The 19,155-nt window shown below is 41.8% G+C and overlaps 1 protein-coding gene across 1 annotated transcript; it reads left to right on the plus strand.

The window, feature by feature from the left end:
• The first annotated feature begins 441 nt into the window (after window positions 1-441).
• nnt2 (nicotinamide nucleotide transhydrogenase 2) lies at window positions 442-17,291 on the plus strand. The gene is made up of 21 exons (XM_014998633.2): window positions 442-782; window positions 1,452-1,681; window positions 1,779-1,978; window positions 2,804-2,891; window positions 3,029-3,117; window positions 3,220-3,407; window positions 4,424-4,557; window positions 4,663-4,854; window positions 5,355-5,505; window positions 8,269-8,430; window positions 8,510-8,620; window positions 8,729-8,874; window positions 9,005-9,200; window positions 10,134-10,367; window positions 11,184-11,344; window positions 11,582-11,761; window positions 11,834-11,993; window positions 14,978-15,059; window positions 16,161-16,279; window positions 16,618-16,733; window positions 16,823-17,291. The coding sequence occupies exons 1-21, from the start codon at window positions 638-640 to the stop codon at window positions 16,967-16,969; spliced, it is 3,231 nt and encodes a 1,076-aa protein (XP_014854119.2). The 5' UTR covers window positions 442-637; the 3' UTR covers window positions 16,970-17,291.
• Window positions 17,292-19,155: the final 1,864 nt, after the last annotated feature.

The raw sequence follows: 19,155 nt of genomic DNA on the forward strand, positions 1-19,155 counted from the left end.
GTAGTGATACTGATAAAAGGTCATCAGGAGGAATTACGGGTCTTTCAAGCAAAGCTGCCGTTGAGGGACACTGGAGCCATTTGCCAGATCTAATAGGAGGCAAACCTGAGAAGATTGATCCACCTTCTCATTTCTCATTTTCAGAAACCAAATGATAGTTTAATTCAATGACTGACAAAGTGAAAACTTTGCATTGCTTTGTTGAGGAAAGCTGTTCTCAGAACAAGTTCAATCCCCACATTGAGTTACACATTGTTCTAAAATATCAGAACGTCATTTTCCCATTTGAAATTGTGAATGGAGTCATGCGTTTTTACTCAACTGTCTCTGTGACCCCACTGAGCCTTTGCGTCTCTCTGTCGTCACAATTCCAGATCTCGCGAACTGGAACGTTGCATGTAATCAACCCTAGGCCTTGAGAGAGAGAGCGCGTGAGTGCGTGAATGTGTGTGTGTTGTGTCCTGCAGAGTTGAAATGTCACTCTGCTGTCTGTAGGCCTCGCAGCACAGACTGGCTGAGTGTGTAACTGGGGGAATCAGGACCTTCTGGAGGGAATCAAGATGTCCTCTGGTGTCTGACAGCAAATGAAGAAACAGCCTTAACACAGAACAATCTATATGCTTTGTTCTGTGTGAGCATGTTCGAGGGAGCCATGTCAACTCTCCTGCGCTGCTTCTCCAGCTCCTGCCTGGTTTTGTCCCAGAGGAAGGGTCATCAGAAAATACTTGGGAGGAGGCATTTTAGGACTTTTCCTGTATTATGGGACCAAAAGGCTTCCAGAGGTAGGAACTATACTGCTTAGACACAGTCTCTCTTGATTTACATTTTTTTTCCATCTCCAGTTTAGGGCTTCAAAGATCAAAGTTGCCTTTTTGTGGCCCAGAGAAGTGGAAAACTCCTTAGATCATAAAATGCTTTCAGAAGGTTAGCTGAGATGTTCCCAAAATAGGGAAAGCAGGCAGTTGTTTCACTCGCTGACTTGTGGGCCGCTGCTAACATGTAGGTCAGTTAAAGGTGACATGTTGAATCCTCACTGCTGCCTGACAGGTTTCCTGGAGGGATGCGTGTGTTTTGCTGTAACGTCACTGTGGAGACACCAGAGAGTGTTTGTGGTGGTTTTAGGGGTTACTGAAAGCTATAAAGTTGAAATTCTGAGTGTCTCTGTGGGAGCGGAGGCCTCTCTGCGAGCATAGTGGATCAGAGCCAATCACCTGCTACTTATGTCACCATGGCGGCGAGGTCACCAAGCCATGTATGGACAAAGAAATGTGCAACATGATATTGTTCCCCGGCCACACAATGTCAGCTGCAGGCTCACGCTCGCTCTCTAAAGCCAGAGCGTGCAAACTCGTAATATTAGGATCACAACTTTAAATATTCATCTGAAAATGCTCTCTGAGATCCTCTGAAGGAAGGCGGGCCTAACTGTCACTCGCTGTGTGTTCACTTAGGTGTGCTCTACAAAGATTTAGTGGTCGGTGTTCCTAAAGAAACTGTTTTGAATGAACGTCGGGTGGCGTTGTCGCCCGCCGGGGTTCAGGCTCTGGTCAAGCAGGGCTTCAAGGTGCAGGTGGAGAGCGGAGCCGGAGATGAAGCCAAGTTCTCTGACCAGCAGTACAAGGACGCAGGAGCCACCATCACCGACGTCAAGGGAGCTCTCGGCTCAGATTTGGTCCTCAAGGTTTCGCACGTCCCTTCTGTTCCTCTCAACATCGTCCCTTAGCTGTCTGAAAGGCTATAATCTACACTGCCTCTCATTTATTCCCGTTCTTTCCCAGGTTCGAGCTCCCAGCTTAAGCGAAGCAGACCTCCTGAAACCCAAGTCCACCTTGGTGAGCTTCATTTATCCGGCACAGAATCCAGACCTGATGAAGAAGCTGTCAGAGAGGCAGAGCACCGTGCTGGCCATGGACCAGGTGCCCAGAGTTACCATCGCCCAGGGATACGACGCTCTCAGCTCCATGGCCAACATCGCTGGGTAAAGAAATATCTAGATAATCACGGAGATTCACGTATGTACAGACAAACACACAGATAAGAGGTAATAACACTGTTGCTAGACAGCTGGTATCGCTGCCTGATGATGTGTGTCATGTGCTCAGATGAGAGCATCCATTCATCCATCTGAACTTGATAAATATTCACTGATTGAGAGTAAATAAATGTAAAAATAAGAGCAACTTATTTTATACATTTCATCTTAACACCCTGAGATACAACTAACTAATCCCTTCAGCCAGCTGGACATGTGTTGTTATGAAATGACGACCAGTTTATTGCAAATGTTTTTATTTTCATTATAATGAGTTGTTAAAGTTTGGCACAGAAGTAGTTAAGAAGTTCTATGAACACCAATATATACAACCTTTATCTTAGTTGTAAGACCTGTGCTCAGCGGTGGCAGTGCAAATATAAATATCAACAGATATGGACACTCTGAAAGTTGCTTTTGTTTTCATAAAAACAGAAAGCATTCCAATTATAATCAGTTTACGTAAAGAGGCACCCTAATAAATGAAAACGGTGCACTTTTTTTAAAATCAAGCCTAAAATAAACTGCCTAATTCTGAATACACAGAAGTCAATATTGTTATTACTTATTTTAATTCTGCAGCTTTAGGTTTGATGTATTTTGACAGCAAATTTACATGACCTGCAAAAGATAATTGCAAAAGCATTAAATTAGACACTGTGTCATATCATATTAGAAATCAATAGGAATAGACTCACACTTTCTGTCATATACTGTAAACATAAGAAAACAACAAAGAATGTGGTTTTGTTAAATGTGTTATTTTGGCAGATACAAAGCTGTGGTTCTGGCTGCCAACCACTTTGGCCGGTTCTTCACTGGTCAAATCACAGCTGCAGGAAAAGTCCCTCCAGCTAAGGTAACCTTCAGCTGAACGTTTATTTATTTATTTTTTTCTGAATTGAGAGGCTTCTGTCCACCTTTGGGCGTTTTCTTTTCACGTACACATTAAAAACTGCGAACTGATTCTTCTCTTGATGTTTCTGCTGCTCTCAGGTCCTGGTTATTGGAGGCGGGGTGGCTGGCTTAGCAGCAGCAGGGGCAGCCAAGTCGATGGGAGCCATAGTGAGAGGCTTTGACACCAGGTATGAGATGAAAGGAAAAGGACGCCTCGTGTTTCAGACCGCCAGACTCGGCGATGATGGTTCGTGATCTTGACGAAAAGCTGACTGTTTGTTTCCTGTCAGGCCAGCAGCACTTGAGCAGTTCAAGTCATTTGGGGCAGAGCCTTTGGAAGTAGAGATCAAAGAGTCTGGCGAAGGGGTCGGAGGTTACGCCAAGGAGATGTCAAAGGAGTTCATTGAGGCTGAGATGGCCCTGTTCGCCAAGCAGTGTAAAGATGTCGACATCGTCATCAGCACTGCCCTGATTCCAGGTCGGAAACAATGAAACCTTCAACCATTTCTCTTTATGTTCGAGTGTTTAAAGTTAAGATAAATGGCCTACTGTTTCTTATTTGGAAGCGTGCATACATCTAGTGTGTTTTTTTTTAAGTCGATTGTCGAAGAAGAAGAAGAAAAAAAAAGGAAATGAGTTGCAAGACAAGACTTTAAAAGCTCAAGTCATTGCTGATTTTGTTGATGGATTTCAAGGCTAACATGCTGATCTAAGGCTTTATTTCCACACGGTTTTATCCAAACATGTTAACTGACTTGAAGTTTATTCAGTCTTTGGAGGGTCCCCAACATCCGTGCAAAAGCTCCTGCCTGAGCAAAACTTTGCAAGATGGATTACAGGGCTCTGCACGTCAGGAAGATGGATGAACTAATTTGCTAATAAACAACTCGCAAGGCTCCACTCAGAGATAACACACTCAGCTCTGATGCTTACTGGTGAAAAGTATGTCGAAAGAGGTATTTACAGTACGCTGCAAAAGGATGTGTATCTCTTGAAAGAAAAAGGATACATATTTATTAAACTTTTCTGCAAATCAAAATCTAAAATATGTGGCCTGCATTTGTGCTTGACCACCCAAGTCAGTTCTTTGGAGAATTACCTTTCACCATATTTACAGCTGCAGGGTACAGTTTGTCTCCACTGGCTTTGCACATATTGGACTGAATATTTAGGCTTTTTCCTTTGGAGAATATCTCTAACGTCAGTCTTACTGGATAAAAAGCATTCACAGTCATATTCAAGGACTTACAAGAATTTCTTGGGTGGATTTAGTGCCTGGACTATGACTTGGCCATTCCAACAGATGCCTTTATTTGTCAAAAGTCCTTATTTTGATATTCTTTTTTGGGGGTTCTGCTTCAAAAATGGGAACTAACTGTGTCAGCCCATTTCATTTCAAGTCCAAAACTTTCAGTTTAGTCCAGATTAGCATAAAATAGTTTGGTTCAAATTCAGTTTAGTTTATCATTTTTCTTTTTGTCTCCGATCGTGCAGGAAAAAAGGCTCCCGTGTTAATTAAGAAGGAGTTTGTCGAGTCAATGCGGGATGGCTCTGTGGTAGTGGACCTGGCTGCAGAAACCGGAGGAAACATCGAGACCACCAAGCCAGGAGATCTGTACGTCTACAAGGTCAGCTTTCTGTCTGCGTCTTAAAGTACAGCAATAAAAATGTTCCCCTGCCTGTTCACCCCAGAGGAAAATTCACAGATCAAGAACGTTTTCTGTTCCAACCAGGGAGTCACTCACATAGGCTACACCGACCTGCCCAGCCGCATGCCCACACAGGCCAGCACTCTGTACTCCAATAACGTCCTGAAGCTGCTGAAAGCCATCAGTCCAGACAAGGATTACTTCCACTACGAGCCCCACGAGGAATTTGACTATGGAACAATCGACCATGTCATCCGTGGGACTCTTGTGATGAAGGTTGGTTTTGATTTGCTGTAAAAGTCTCTGCTGGCGGCCTCCACTCTCTCTCAGCATGAGCTATCACATCTTGTCAAGTCAAGCTCCAAGCTCCCCCCGCCCCCACAAAAAAAAAAAAAAAAAAATACCCAGTTCCAGCTGGGTAAGGTTCAAACTGGAAACATTTCCAGGAATTTTGGTTTGGACACAATGTCTACGGCAGTGAAATCATGCGAGTTCGGTAGGGCATATCGACTTACTGCTGGTGGACCGACTCAGGATTCAAGTCTTTCTAAAGTAAATTCATCTGCAAAACCCTTGCTAACTGGTCGATGAGTACTGTTTGCTTAGTGTAATCTCCTGCTGCAGGACTGCCAGCATCCAGTCCAGATGTTCCAAAATGCAAATTTCACAAATATTCAATTCTCTGTCTAACATGTAGACCTCATGGATCTTTTACTAGTGCTCACTAGGGTATATTTGTGTGTGTGTGTGTGTTTTTTTTTTCTCTGCCTGAACAGGAAGGTCACAACATGTTCCCGTCTCCACTGCCTAAAACGACCCCGCCGGCCCCCGTGAAACAGAAAACCGTGGCAGAATTGGAGGCCGAAAAAGCTGCAACAGTTTCCCCTTTTAACCGCACGTTGACCTCTGCCGGCGTCTACACTGCAGGTCAGACACAAAGCATCAGATTCAGGGGGGAAATATTCATCTATAGATTTTGTTGTGGATGTCTTAGCTCCACTGGATTCTGAGGTACATTCTTCAGATTAGATCAAGCTCGAGGAAAGGTTGAACGCAGAAGAAAATTGTTCAAATGTCTGAGTCTCTGCCTATTCCTTTATCTTCCACTGCTAGAGCAAACTGTAAGAAAAAAAAAACAAAAAAAAAACATGCATTGTGTGTATTTTAGGTGCTTGAATGTGAAGCTGAGCTGCTTTTCCTTCCCAACATGCATTGCAAAGTGACAATCGTTGACGATACAAATCTAGATCCCCACTCAAATGGATGTTTTTGTCAGTCTTTTTGTTGGAGGCGTGCAGAACTAGCCACTTGGCATGAGTACGACGGCATTTGTCCTTTTTGCATATTTTTTCTGTTCTGCCACTGGAGTCATTGGAGTGAATCGCCAGTCAGACAGAAGAGATTCGTTCAGGACGTTATGCTCCAAACATAAATACAAAGGTTAATATTTTACATGTTTTCACATATGCTCAAGATATTTATCAGTGTATCATCAAGTGTTCCTTTTATGTCTCTAGTTTTGGTTTGAAATGCAGCATAGCTCTACATACAACATTTAAAAATGTAGCCTTACTTTTTTTTTCTCACTTTAAGAGACAACGAAATACAAAGTTGCTCAGAAAACTGTGTTTTTCCTGCTCTATTTACTTAAAAAGTTAATTGGAAACATGGGATTATTTGTAGGATTAACCTCGTCCACACAAAAATACTATATGTGGTGCTGTAATAGTGTACCAGAATACACCACAAACAGAGAAGAAGGGGAAGGGTATGCAAATGTAATTTTTAAAAATGATTATATTGTACCTCCACCATGTCAGCACCACGTGCATGCTCCTAAGACAGTAACACACCTAGTGTAGCTACTGTAGTTCTTGCACTTTCAGAAATGACAGAGCATTGTACTTTATAACTTAGTGAAATTTTGAAAATGATTTCTAATCAGTCTCTTCAGCAGCAGATTGTAAAGCGTGGAAACATGCCACAATTGTTCCTGTTGCAAATGCCATGAAGTCCTCAATGTCTTCAGACCAGTAGCCCTCACCTCCTTGGTGATGAAGGCTTTGAGAGGATAATGAAAAAGGGCGATCTGAAACAGGCAGCTGGCCACTTTAGGTCCTCCTCAGTCCGCTCCTCAGGCGGGAGTGTGCAGGACGCCACTCTGTTTTTAATAAACCTTTTAGTGGAGCATCTGGATGTCCCTAAACCACATCCAAGGCTGTGGTTTGTTGATTTTCCATCTGCATTTAATACTACCCAGCCCTATCTTCTTGCGAATGAACTTTTGTCAGCGTTTCATCTGAATCCAAATCTTGTAGGTTGGTTGTTAGACTTTCTGTCAGATCGGTCACAATGTGTGAAGATTAATGGCGAGCTGTCACACTTATCCTTCCTGTTTGCAGGGTGGTGTACTTTCTTCGGTGCTGTTTATTCTTTGTGCAGTTCCTGCAGGAGCTCACATCAGAATAGATGCACTTTGAAATTTGCTGATGACTCTGTTATAAGTCTTTTAAACGACAGTAAAACTGAGAAAGGTGCCGTTGTCGAGGTCTTTACAGCATGGTGCAATTAATGCATCCGAAACTAAAGACATGTTCACTGACCTTCATAAATCCCAGTCCAGCATCACTATGATTCATAACCTGGAAGCTGAAATCGTAAGCGAGTATAAACTCTTATTGATAATAAGCTGGGCTTTTAATCAAAAACGGATGCAGGGTGTAAATAGATCCAGCAGCACCTTTTTTCATTTTATTTTATTTTTTTTCTAAAGTAAACTGGGCTCTTTTAAAGTTTGTAATTTATTAGTGACTCTATTTTATCAGTGTTTTATTGATTCTGTTCTATTTTTATTGTTGCGTGGCTTTGTTTGGTTTCCTTACCTCGTCTAGTAAAAACTGGTTGATGAGGCTCACTAATGTGGCAAGCAAGGTAATTGGAGTGAAGCAAGCCCGGCTCCAGAATACACTCCAAGCGTGTGAGAACTGATCGTTAACAACGCACAACATCCACTTTAGAGCGAGTTTCATCTTCTTCCATCTGGCCGCCGCTGCAGGATCTCTAAGATCAGAACCTGGTGTGGTTCTGATCACACAGAACCAGGTTCTGTGTGATCAGAGGTTTCTTTCATTCCTGCTGCCATTGCTGACCTTAATCTCCCTGGTTTAGACTGCAATAGCCAGACGAGACCACTTTTTAGTTGTTGTTTTTTTTTAAATAAAACACATTTTATATTCTTGTTAATTTAGTCTATTATGTGCTATGATTTGAGATGATCCATTATTTCTCTTGATATTTGTAGTTGTCCTGTACCAGCAGTGGATGTTTTTTTGTTGTTGCTTTTATATATGTTGCTTGGGATATCTATAAAAACTGAACAGAACATGCATGTTTTTTGGTCTGGATGAGGCCTGACTCTTAATCGTGTGTATTGTTGTTTATTACAGGCACTTTATAAGTGCTTTAGAGCTGTTTATGTTTATAACCTCAGTGGCTCTATAGAATAGTATGATAATATATCAAAGAAAGATTGAAAATGAATGACATGGTAACTGAGCAGTTACACTTTCTTCTATTTTGGGTAATAAATCTATCTAAAGAGTGCAGTTTGAGGGATCCTAGCTTTAAAAAAAATGCTGTGAAGATGCTAATATGTTAATGGTGCTTCTCTGCTGTTTGTCTTTACATCAGGTGTGTCCACCTGTCTGGCTCTGGGCATCATCTCCCCTAATGCAGCTTTCACTCAGATGGTCACAACGTTCGGTTTGGCTGGGATTGTGGGATACCACACCGTGTGGGGGGTGACCCCCGCTCTGCACTCGCCTCTCATGTCTGTCACCAACGCTATCTCAGGTCAGGGGGTCAGGGTACAGTCTGGCGCTTCGTGTGGCTCTCTGCTGCTGTTACTCATGCTGCCCGTTCCGCCTCTCAGGCCTGACCGCGGTAGGAGGTCTGGTGCTGATGGGTGGAGGTCTCGCACCCTCCAGCCTGCCTGAGACTCTCGCCCTGGCAGCCGCCTTCGTTTCATCCATCAACATTGCCGGTCTGACACTCATCACGGACACATCAGAGGAGAACGTGATTTATTAGCTGTGCTGCTAAGTGCGTGCTACTTTTTTTTTTTTGCTTTGTTTTTGCTGTGCCTGTGCAGGTGGTTTCCTCATCACCCAGAGAATGCTGGACATGTTCAAGCGTCCCACTGACCCTCCTGAATACAACTACCTTTACTTGTTGCCGGGGGCTGCTTTTGTCGGAGGATACGGAGCTTCACTGGCTGCTGGGTACAGCATAGAGCAGGTGATGGAAGAGTCTCTAATCTACCAGTCTTGCACAGCTGCAGGGAAATAAATATACTTATTTTGGTTGTTGCTTTTTTTGTGTGACTTGACTGAGTTTTTTTTTCAGTTTCTTTAATTAATTCCCTCAGATGATGTACCTGGGCTCAGGCTTGTGTTGCGTTGGGGCTTTGGCAGGCCTCTCCGCCCAGCACACGTCTCGACTGGGGAACGCCCTGGGCATGATGGGAGTAGCAGGGGGCATTGCTGCCACCATCGGCGCCCTCAAGCCGTCGCCAGAGCTGCTGTCTCAGATGTCGTTAGCTATGGCCACTGGGGGGACCCTTGGTATGTGTTTTTAAAGCTATCTCTGTGTTGTAGCTCTAACACAGCACTGCACGCTGGAAAGTCCCTTCTCTGGCACTGATTATTCCCTTTTTAGCACTGTCTAATATTGTATTGTTCTCCACTATCTAGACCACATAGAAACATGCTGTGTGATCAGACTATTAACCTACAAAGAAAGAAAGCAATGGCTATTGGTTTCTGAATCACAGTTTGGATATTTATCAGTATATATCTTAATTTTGCAATTCTCTACTTGAGTCTTTATGAAAGATTTCATCTTTTAGTTTTAGTGTTGAGTAAGACAATTACTGATCCTCGAGGTGGCGCGGTTATGTAAAATTGGCTTTCTTTGAGCTTTACATTATGTTATAGTAAATAACATCAAAAGAAATTGTATCATGGTATTCCCTTGATTTTCCAGGTAATGATATTCAATGCAATAATACTTGAAGTAACAAGGTATTATATGAGCTATTGATAATAGCAATTTTCAGTGTAAAGCTCGTGAAAAACATAATTAAAGGGTTAATAGAGGAGTGACGTTGTGATGACTTCCTCAAGGCGGAGTGTTGGAAAGAGCAGGAGTTTTTAAAGCGACAGAGGCCCAATTTCAATTACCAAGTCAAATTTGTTTTAAGTCATATTTGATATATGTAGCACTTTTATAGCAACTGAAGGTAATATAGTTATTTGATTATGCTTTAAAATGGCACCACATGCTGGAAAGCAATACCACCCCTTTAATTTACTGTACATGCATATGCATCAGTGCTGCAGCTGCATCTCTTTTCAGCAAGCCCAACCGACTACTTTGCTTGATTTGGCTTTGTAGCAGAAAACAGGTGTTGACTTGATAACATTTCGCTCTTTTTCGCTTTCAAATAATTTGAATAATAACAGTAATAACTTACTGATGTCACATCTCGACCGCAGGCCTCACCATCGCCAAGCGTATTGAAATCACGGACTTGCCACAGCTGGTGGCAGCCTTCCACAGCCTGGTGGGACTCGCGGCTGTCCTCACCTGCGTCGCCGAGTACATGATCGAGTTCCCTCACCTGGAAACTCACCCTGCAGCCGGTGTCCTGAAGACCGTGGCCTACCTGGGTACCTACATTGGAGGCGTCACCTTCAGCGGATCTCTGGTGGCCTACGGAAAGCTGCAAGGTTGGAGCCGCTGACCAAAACTGCGTTCAGCTTTTCCAAGATTCAAATGCATCGGAGACCTTTTGGGTTGAGAAACACTTTGTGGGGGGTCCTGAGCTTGCCTTCAGACCTTAGGTTAAATTTAAACCGCACATTATTTAACCAGTAATTACATTAAAAACATTATAAATAATGTTTTTACATTATAAATAATGTTTTTAGGGATGGTTTTTGCCATGATGACCTTTGTTATTGTGGGTCTCAAGCTTAGAAGTTTATGAAACACCAAAACCGAAGTTCTGGTCTACTAGCGAGATACAATGCCTTGCAAAAATAATTCAGTTATGTTCCACTTTGTATTGGTCTGTCACATTGTTCCCTCTAAACACCAGTTTGCAGCTGTAAACTAACAAAAGATGAAAAAGTTTAATCGAATACCTTTACAAGGCACCGAAACACACAGAGCTTCATGTATCCACTTGCACTGACTGTCTCCTGGTGGTTAAAGCCAAATCCTCTATGGAGTCCAGGTCAGGGTTGGGGCTTTGCGTGCAGTTATCAGCAGTCTTTTATTTAAACTGTTGTGTGAACTGATCAAGGGGAACACATGAGAAACATTCTGGTAAGATGTGATTTGTTGACCACAGGGCAGTGGCTCTGCTTGCAGGATTAGTTGTTGTCTTGTAACAGATTGTAATAGATTCCTCCGCAGAGACATCTGGATCTCCAAAGGGGCGCTTGAAACTAATTGCGCTCTGTGTTTTATGTTGTCAATTATCCCTACAAACGATTGACAATCATTTCTGGCTTTTGAAAATAATTGCACTTTGCCTGTAGGCCTCCTGGACTCCGCCCCCCTGCTGTTGCCTGGTCGACACATGTTGAACGCCGGTCTGATGGCGGCGTCCATGGGAGGCATGGTGCCCTTTATGCTCAGCTCCAGCTACGGCACCGGGATGGGCTGCCTGATGGGGGTGTCTGGGCTTTCAGCTGTCATGGTGAGATTTTACAGCAACATCTGAGCAGCAAACAGATGAGGCAGCAAAGATTCGGTTTTGAGGAAACACATTTTCAGAAAAAAGAAAAAAAAGTTCCAAAAACCGGTCTGGATTCGGTTATATTTCAGCTGATGAAATTTGTCGTTTCACTTTGTTAGATGCCAAGTATGTTTAAACTACAACGAGCATTGTAGCGAAACTGAGTAGCACAGACGTTTTTGCACACCTTTCTTCCAGGGTGTAACACTCACAGCAGCTATCGGTGGGGCAGACATGCCGGTGGTCATCACTGTGCTGAACAGCTACTCAGGATGGGCGCTCTGTGCTGAGGGCTTTTTGCTAGACAACAACCTCATGACGATTGTGGGAGCCCTGATCGGCTCCTCTGGCGCCATCCTTTCGTACATCATGTGTGTGGTGAGTAGATGCGTTTTGCTTGGGCCACACTTGTGATAAGAATCTGAGATGGAGTTCCTCCTTCCCTCCCAGGCCATGAACCGCTCGTTGCCCAACGTGATCCTGGGAGGGTACGGCACCACCTCCACGTTAGGTGGGAAGCCCATGGAGATCGTCGGCACCCACACCGAGGTCAATGTGGAGCAAACTATAGACATAATCAAAGAAGCCAACACCGTCATCATCACTCCAGGTAGACTTTAAAAAGAAACATGCAGTATTTCTGAGTGTTGATTATCCAGTGTGTTATGATTACAGCCTCAGTTTTTTCTTTTTCTTTACATCTCTGATTCTACATGGTTGCAAAGTTAACACATTCATATCCTCAAGTATTGGCACTACATGTGTAAAAACATTCAAATACTCCTGCTTTTTTTATTTATTACTATTATTATCTCGCACTGAAAATCTTAAAAAACAAAAAAAGTTTTAGTGCATTGGAAAATTCCCGTGCTAAGAAATTATTGCTTTTAACGAAATAAGTAACTTCATAATTATTGCCTCCCTTCTGTTTTTGTACTCTCCGCTCCCCTAGAGCAGCAATAAGTGTTCTCCGTTTCACAAAGTTGGATCAAACAGAGAGAAGGATTTTTCAACGATTCTCATTTCGCACATTCTGTCCAGAACATCCAGATTCCTGAATGATCTCATGATCTCCTCTCTCCTGCTCACACAGCAGGTGTTACAGGGTATTAAGAACTGAGGCGGCAGGCGAAGAAAGTTGATTTTGTGTCTGTTATATCACTTATACGTTGATTTGACCTTTTGTTTTGGATCATTGCACATTAAAAAAGGAAAGAAAAAACTGTCATTACCCATTCTCAGTCAACTTCACAGCCTCCCGGTATTGCACTCCAGCACGCTGGAGGATAACAAGGCCCAAAGCATGACAGATCCTCCTCTGTACGTACTCGTGGGTCTTTCATATACTCGTCCTATGATTTGGAAAATCTCGATCACATCCTAACAAGACAAACAGCTCCGGTTAGTTCAACCTCAATTTTTTCCTTTGTGATGGTAGGACAGAAAATATTTTTTCCTGCCAACTAGTTGGTGTGTAGAGATGCTGTCTAATGGTTGTCATGGAGACTTGGAGACCCCAGATGCCACTCTTTGCTGCAGTTCCCTTACAGTAAAATGTTTACATTTCACTGCCTCCTCACTCTTCATGGTGGCAGGATAAACATTAGTCTTTGCCCAGCAAGCTAAAGGCTAAAAGAAACATTACACCCCAGGGAAAACAATAACTCATTAAATATTAAGTAAAAGGTTTTATACGTTCAAATTCAATTAAATATTTGAGGTTATAATTAAAAAATGCTTCAGTTAAAGTTATTTCACACTAATTATTATTAAGTGTGATATTGTTGTTTTTGTGTAATTTTGCTGTTGTGGGAGTTCCCCCCCTGTACTAGAATAAAATCAGTAGAAGATTACATCACTGCAATTAATATTATGATTTCTTTTAAATCTCTGCACATCTTCAACAGGAGTGAGAGTAACTGTGGAGGGGATTGTATCTTTTCTCTGTATGCTAGTTTGTTTTTCTGTTATGTACAGGTGAAGGCCTACAATCGCGACCGGGACAAAACATTTTGTTCCAGTCGATCATACAGAAATTCGCAGTTCCACTCATGGAACGATTTGGATACCAATAAATCTGCAAATAAAAAAAAGCTACACATGTTTTAATTAGGCAATTCTTGATGAGTAACCTGGGAATAACTCGCCATTTTATCCTGCTGTAACATTTTGTCTGTTTTCTAAACAGATTGTGGACACTCTGTTACACAAACTTTATGAACAAACATTAAAAATAATGCCAAAACTCAGCATCAAACACTGTCATAGCATGTGGCACAAAAACAAAAATATTCATAAAACTCTTTTTGAACGAGTTCAGAAGTATCGCATGTCGCGGTGTGGGAGTGTTTCTGCTTCTTTTGGACGTTTTTGTTGAAAAATTAGCTCAAAACAGATGTAACCACATTGCAACGTTCCCAAAAAAAAAGAGAGAGAGAGAGACTCCAAAAAAAAAGACAGACTTTTGGGAAACACCAACATCTAACTTTGATCTTGCTTCAGGTGGGGCACAGCTGCAGCGTGGGATGATATCATGACCAAACAGAGTGAATTCTCCGCTCTGCTCAGACAGTCTGGCTCTGTGATAACATCTGTCTTTTGTTCCATTTACCTGACAAAATAAAGGTTCAGACTGGCTGCTCTGCCAAAAGATGCATCCAAACGGGAGTGATGAAAAAACCTGCAATCCTCTGGAAATGTCAGCGACTGTGACTGATGGTGGTGATTAATTCATTTGAGACAACAAAAAAAAAGATCAGGCACCACAAGAGGGAGCAGTGCACTTAGCAGTCGATCCTGGAATCATCTGTCAACCAACATAAAAAAATCATTGTTGAGATAATTACCAGATCATGTTTTTTTCTTCCTCTTCTTCTTCTTCTTCTTAACAAAAGAAAAACCAGATCTATCTGACAGATAAGTTGTTGTTTAAGCAGCCTGAGCTAGAGCAACCATTCTGAAAATCTTGGAAACACGTCTCGCTGTTGTTGCCTAATGGCCCCGGACCAACGCGAGGACAGATGTGTGGTCCAACACGCTGGTTTGATTACAGTAACAGGGAAAAGTCGAAGCAACTATTAGGTCCAGGCTCTAGACTTCTCCATGCGCTGTCAACAACAAAGGAGGGCAGTGAGGAAACAGAAGGCTCTGGCTGTCTGGGGAATTACCGTACAGGTCATGAGTGACTGCCTTCAGAACAACAACAACAGGGAAGAAAATCTTAACAAGAGGCTATGCTGAACTCTGTTAGGAACATGACCACCAGGGTTAAACAGTGGTGAGGCAAAACGGTTCTTTGCACGCAGGGGTCCCGTATCCATCATACATTACGGTGCAGTTTCTCAGAGAGATTGATCTCAGACTTATTGAACTGCTGGGATTTGAATAAGGACGAGGACACTGCAGAGAGGAGAGGAGAGCAAAATGAATAAAGAACACACGATTGATGATTTTGGACTGTTGTGTTTCTATTCAGCTATGAACAATGGTGCTGATGTGTATCAAGACCCCAGATCTAAGACATGTTGCTCTTGTAATATAGAGCGTAGGAGTGTGATTTCCTAACTTGTGTTTTAACCATTTTTTCCTGTTTAGGCTGGGGTTTGTGTGCAGCCAAAGCCCAGTACCCGATAGCAGACATGGTGAAGATGTTAAGAGAACAAGGCAAGACTGTCAGGTGAGTAATTTTGTACCGTTTTTTGTACTGTTGCCTCTCACCCCCAAGTTCTTGAATATTGTCTGGCTTATTTTGGGCCTTAAATAAGATACACACACTCTTTATAATTTATAAAGTCAGTAAGTTTTATAATTTAGAAATAAGTTTGTGTTATCCTGTATGAAAATTCTAGTTGCTTTCTCCCCCGCCCACAGTTTAGCTAATGGCTGCAAGGTAATTTTATGTCTACGCAATAACTGAGCTAGAGTAAAACCAGGGGACAGTAAAGAATGTGCAGTGTTTTCTGTTTAACCAACTTCTTGGCTTTAGTTAGTATAAAAACGCTCTTTGATACTTTATTCTGTATATATCTATCATTCGCTCTCCAAGTGACCGTTTCATCAACAAAAGCTCTCAGAAATGTGTGTTCCTGGATCCTTTCAATGTTTACTTCATTTATCTGTATTTTATTTCTCTGTACTTGCTCTGGAGTTTCCAAATAACATTATTTTGGTTTTAATCAAAATTTAGTGACAGCTTGTTACTGCTTGTCCGAGGAGTCAAACTTTCCTCCAATCTTTCAAAGTGATCTTGGTGTCAGAGGTTTTCAAGGTTATTTAGATTTCACATACCAACATTTTATTGGAATTTGATGTGATAGATTAGTAAAAGCAGTGCATTAACTGTGACAGCGAAGGACAGCTATGTATGTTTTTTTTTCTTTTTTTACAAGAAAGTGCAGCATGCAAATCTATTCAGTCTTCTAAAGTTAACAGCTTGTAGTAGGCACCTTTCCATCTGTACACATCTAGAAACAAAAAAACACGTCCAATTGGATTCTATGTGTTTACTCAAGTTTTTTGACAACGATAGCAGGTTGCATAGCAGATATTTGCACTAAAAATGGCAAACATAGATGACAAGATAATGGAAGAAGAGAAAATATAAACAAATGATGCATGGCTTTGCATGTTTGCAAAATGCGTGTGACCATATATTTCTTTAGGGCCACATGTACTCATTTGAAAGAGACAAGGGCTTTTTTAAAAATTATTCTTCTCAGAAAAAGCAGGAGGATGATTGATCAGAGCAAATCACTTTCGATCTGCGTGTCTCTGACAGGTTTGGTATCCACCCCGTGGCTGGTCGCATGCCCGGCCAGCTCAACGTTCTCCTGGCTGAAGCCGGCGTCCCCTATGACGTGGTCCTGGAGATGGATGAGATCAATGACGACTTTCCAGGCAAACTCTTTTAAAAATAAATTGCGAATACAGAAACGTAGTATTTATTGAGGCACGGTTATCACTTTGGCAGGACAGTATAGGATAAAATTACAATATCAGCCTTTGTGTATTAAACACGTCCACATTTCCATTTACACTTGCAGCTGCCACGCATGTGTGTGTTAATATTCAGACATGCCATGTTATTCGGACAACCGTTGGTGTTTTCTTAGCAACCAGCACGCCGTCTAGTACACATGGTTCTTGTTTATGACAGAGTGAGGCGGGGAGTGGAGCGTTATCCTTTATCCTTTATCTGTCTCGTGGCTAAAAGTGTGAATGTCGGTGACCCGTAGAGACGGACTTGACGCTGGTCATCGGAGCAAACGACACGGTGAATTCTGCTGCACAAGAAGATCCCAATTCTATAATTGCCGGCATGCCTGTGCTGGAAGTGTGGAAGTCCAAACAGGTATGTTTGAGAATATTCTATAAACTCTAACTGGATGTATATATAGCGTCTTGCCTATATAACTGACTTGATGTATGTTTTCCCTACAGGTCATAGTGATGAAGCGTACACTGGGAGTGGGTTACGCGGCGGTGGACAACCCCATTTTCTACAAACCCAATACATCAATGTTGCTGGGAGATGCCAAGAAAACATGTGACGCACTGCAGGCAAAGATCAGAGAGGTCTACTACTAGCTACAACTCATCCCTTTTTTCCTGTAAAAATTAAATCCACATTCACAGGAAATGATTTAAGGATCTGGCTATTTTTAGAGATTTATTGGATCTGCAAAGAATGAAGCATAATACATTTCCACTGCCATGTCACGGTCATATTTAAAATCATGCAATCCCAGGAGGTTGCAAGCATCAACGACTGCACATACAAATGTGTGTGCTTGTAAAATATCGGTTTTCATGTCTGGATGGCTAGAATTCATATGTTTGATTAAAACATAAAGTGCATTAAACTCATGGACAAATGTGTTCTGAACTGTAAATAAAATATTCAAATATGTTCTAAAATGTTTTCCTTTCAAGTGCAAATGCCATCTGTGAAATTTAGTACCGTTACAACAAAACGAGATTCCACTTGTTGAGTAGGATCCAACAGTTTCTGGCGTAAATCTTGAAGACACAAATTTTTAGTGTAGTTTTTACGAACGCGTAATTTACCAGAAGCATGAATAGTTTTGGTGTCGACTGTATATATGTCACCAGCTGTTGTTGTTGTTGAGTCTGACTGCAGTAGATTGTCAGATCATCATGACAGATGATGGTACCGAAAATGCTAAAGATAAGCAACAAACCTGTCAGGATTTTCCTGCTATTACATCTGACCGATTCAGATCGATCTTTTCCGAGGATTACAGCGCCATAAAAGAGAGAAAAAAAAAAGTTTCGTAGATTTGAAAATGAAGGAATTACAATCATATCCTTCTAACTTTCATCTGATTGTAATTAAGCTCAGCAAAGGCCATAAACGTACATGTAGCTGGTCAACGCATTTTACAAGCCAAACATTGTGGGAGTTCCTAGTTTTGATGTAGTAATTGTACATAAAAAGAAAAACCTGTTTCTCTGTATTTCAGTGCTCAGTGCCGGCCAATCACAGATCAAAGGGAAAACTGGCCGACTTTGATGTTTGGCTGATTGATTTGCTCACCTCTACAAAAGGTTGGAAATGCAGTATTTCGGCATTCGCGTTGATATTGGCTGATGTCAATGATTGTTTAACCAAAACGTGTAACTGGGTCGACGATAACAATTATTTCCATGCTAATGCCTTCTGTGTATGCGTAGGGCAGGAGGGTGAGGTTTGTTTGGGCATGTGACAGTGACGCAGCGCAGGATAAAAGAGACGTTTAGATGAATCAGAGAAGCAATGCCAGCAGTGTGGTAGTCTTTTAGTCCAAAAGGTTCTTCACCGAGGTCACAGCCAGACTCGGGTACTGGAGCTTTCTACCTGGCACTCTCTTGAAAGGCTTTCTAAGTTTATGCTATCGATTAGCTTAGCCTAAAACACTGAAAAGATGATGATGCTTCTTCCATCACAGCTGAAAATGTTAGTTGAGAATTCAATGTAGAGATTTGCTTGAAAATTTCACTTCACATCTGTCAATAAAACTGACTGAACCAGTAAAGGGGGATCAACGCGCCTCTAAAAAATGACTAAAGATGGAAAGCAAGGTTTTTCTGTAGTCTGTCTGTCACTTGTCCAAAATCAAGTCACCGGGTTCACAGGTCCAGGATGAAATGCCGCTCCTTACAACACTCAAACTTTTTCCAGGGCACTCCAAAGGTCAAGAGGGATGCACAGTCCTTCTGTTGATTTCTGGGTCTGCCCTGGAAGGACACAACAGATCAAGTGCCCAGACTCCCAGTGGATAACTGAGCTCTTCATCCTCTCTCTAAGGCTGAACCCTGACCCCGCTAACTGGATAGCATATTTGAGCCACTTGTAGTCGTGGATCTGGTTTTTCTGTCACAATCTTAATCTTATGATCTCAAAAAGAAAAACTTCTGAACTAGTAAGTATTTGATGAAGTCAAGTTCTTCCAAACCTGCTGAATCTTCAAAAAAAAAACATGAAAGTTTGGTGATTGAGGTATTTGACATGGTTATCAGTAACTGAAAGTAAAAAAATAAACTTTTTAATCACTTAAGTTGCAGTGATTTTGATCTTGATTTTCAGAGCTTGGAATGATTGATGCTCAAATCTTGACGCAATATTTTTTTTTTGCAACTGTAAACTAAAGCAAAGCGTCATTAGTTTCTGTTCACATTAATAACAAATCCGTGAGTGTTTTTACATACTTTGTATGTTTTTCTCAAATCGCCACGACACTTTTTAAATGTACCAACTCAAAAACTCACATGCC

This window comes from Poecilia mexicana, unplaced genomic scaffold, assembly GCF_051168715.1.
Source record: "Poecilia mexicana isolate PSO_F unplaced genomic scaffold, ASM5116871v1 scaffold_3, whole genome shotgun sequence".
NCBI classification, from domain to species: Eukaryota; Metazoa; Chordata; class Actinopteri; order Cyprinodontiformes; family Poeciliidae; genus Poecilia; species Poecilia mexicana.

Bases quoted from the DNA above. Each gene is read 5' to 3' on its own strand.
- nnt2 (XM_014998633.2), top strand. From the start codon at position 638: ATGTTCGAGGGAGCCATGTCAACTCTCCTGCGCTGCTTCTCCAGCTCC. The intron at 8,621-8,728 runs GTCTGACACTCA...GTGCCTGTGCAG, and splicing joins TTCATCCATCAACATTGCCG to GTGGTTTCCTCATCACCCAG. The intron at 9,201-10,133 runs GTATGTGTTTTT...TCTCGACCGCAG, and splicing joins GGCCACTGGGGGGACCCTTG to GCCTCACCATCGCCAAGCGT.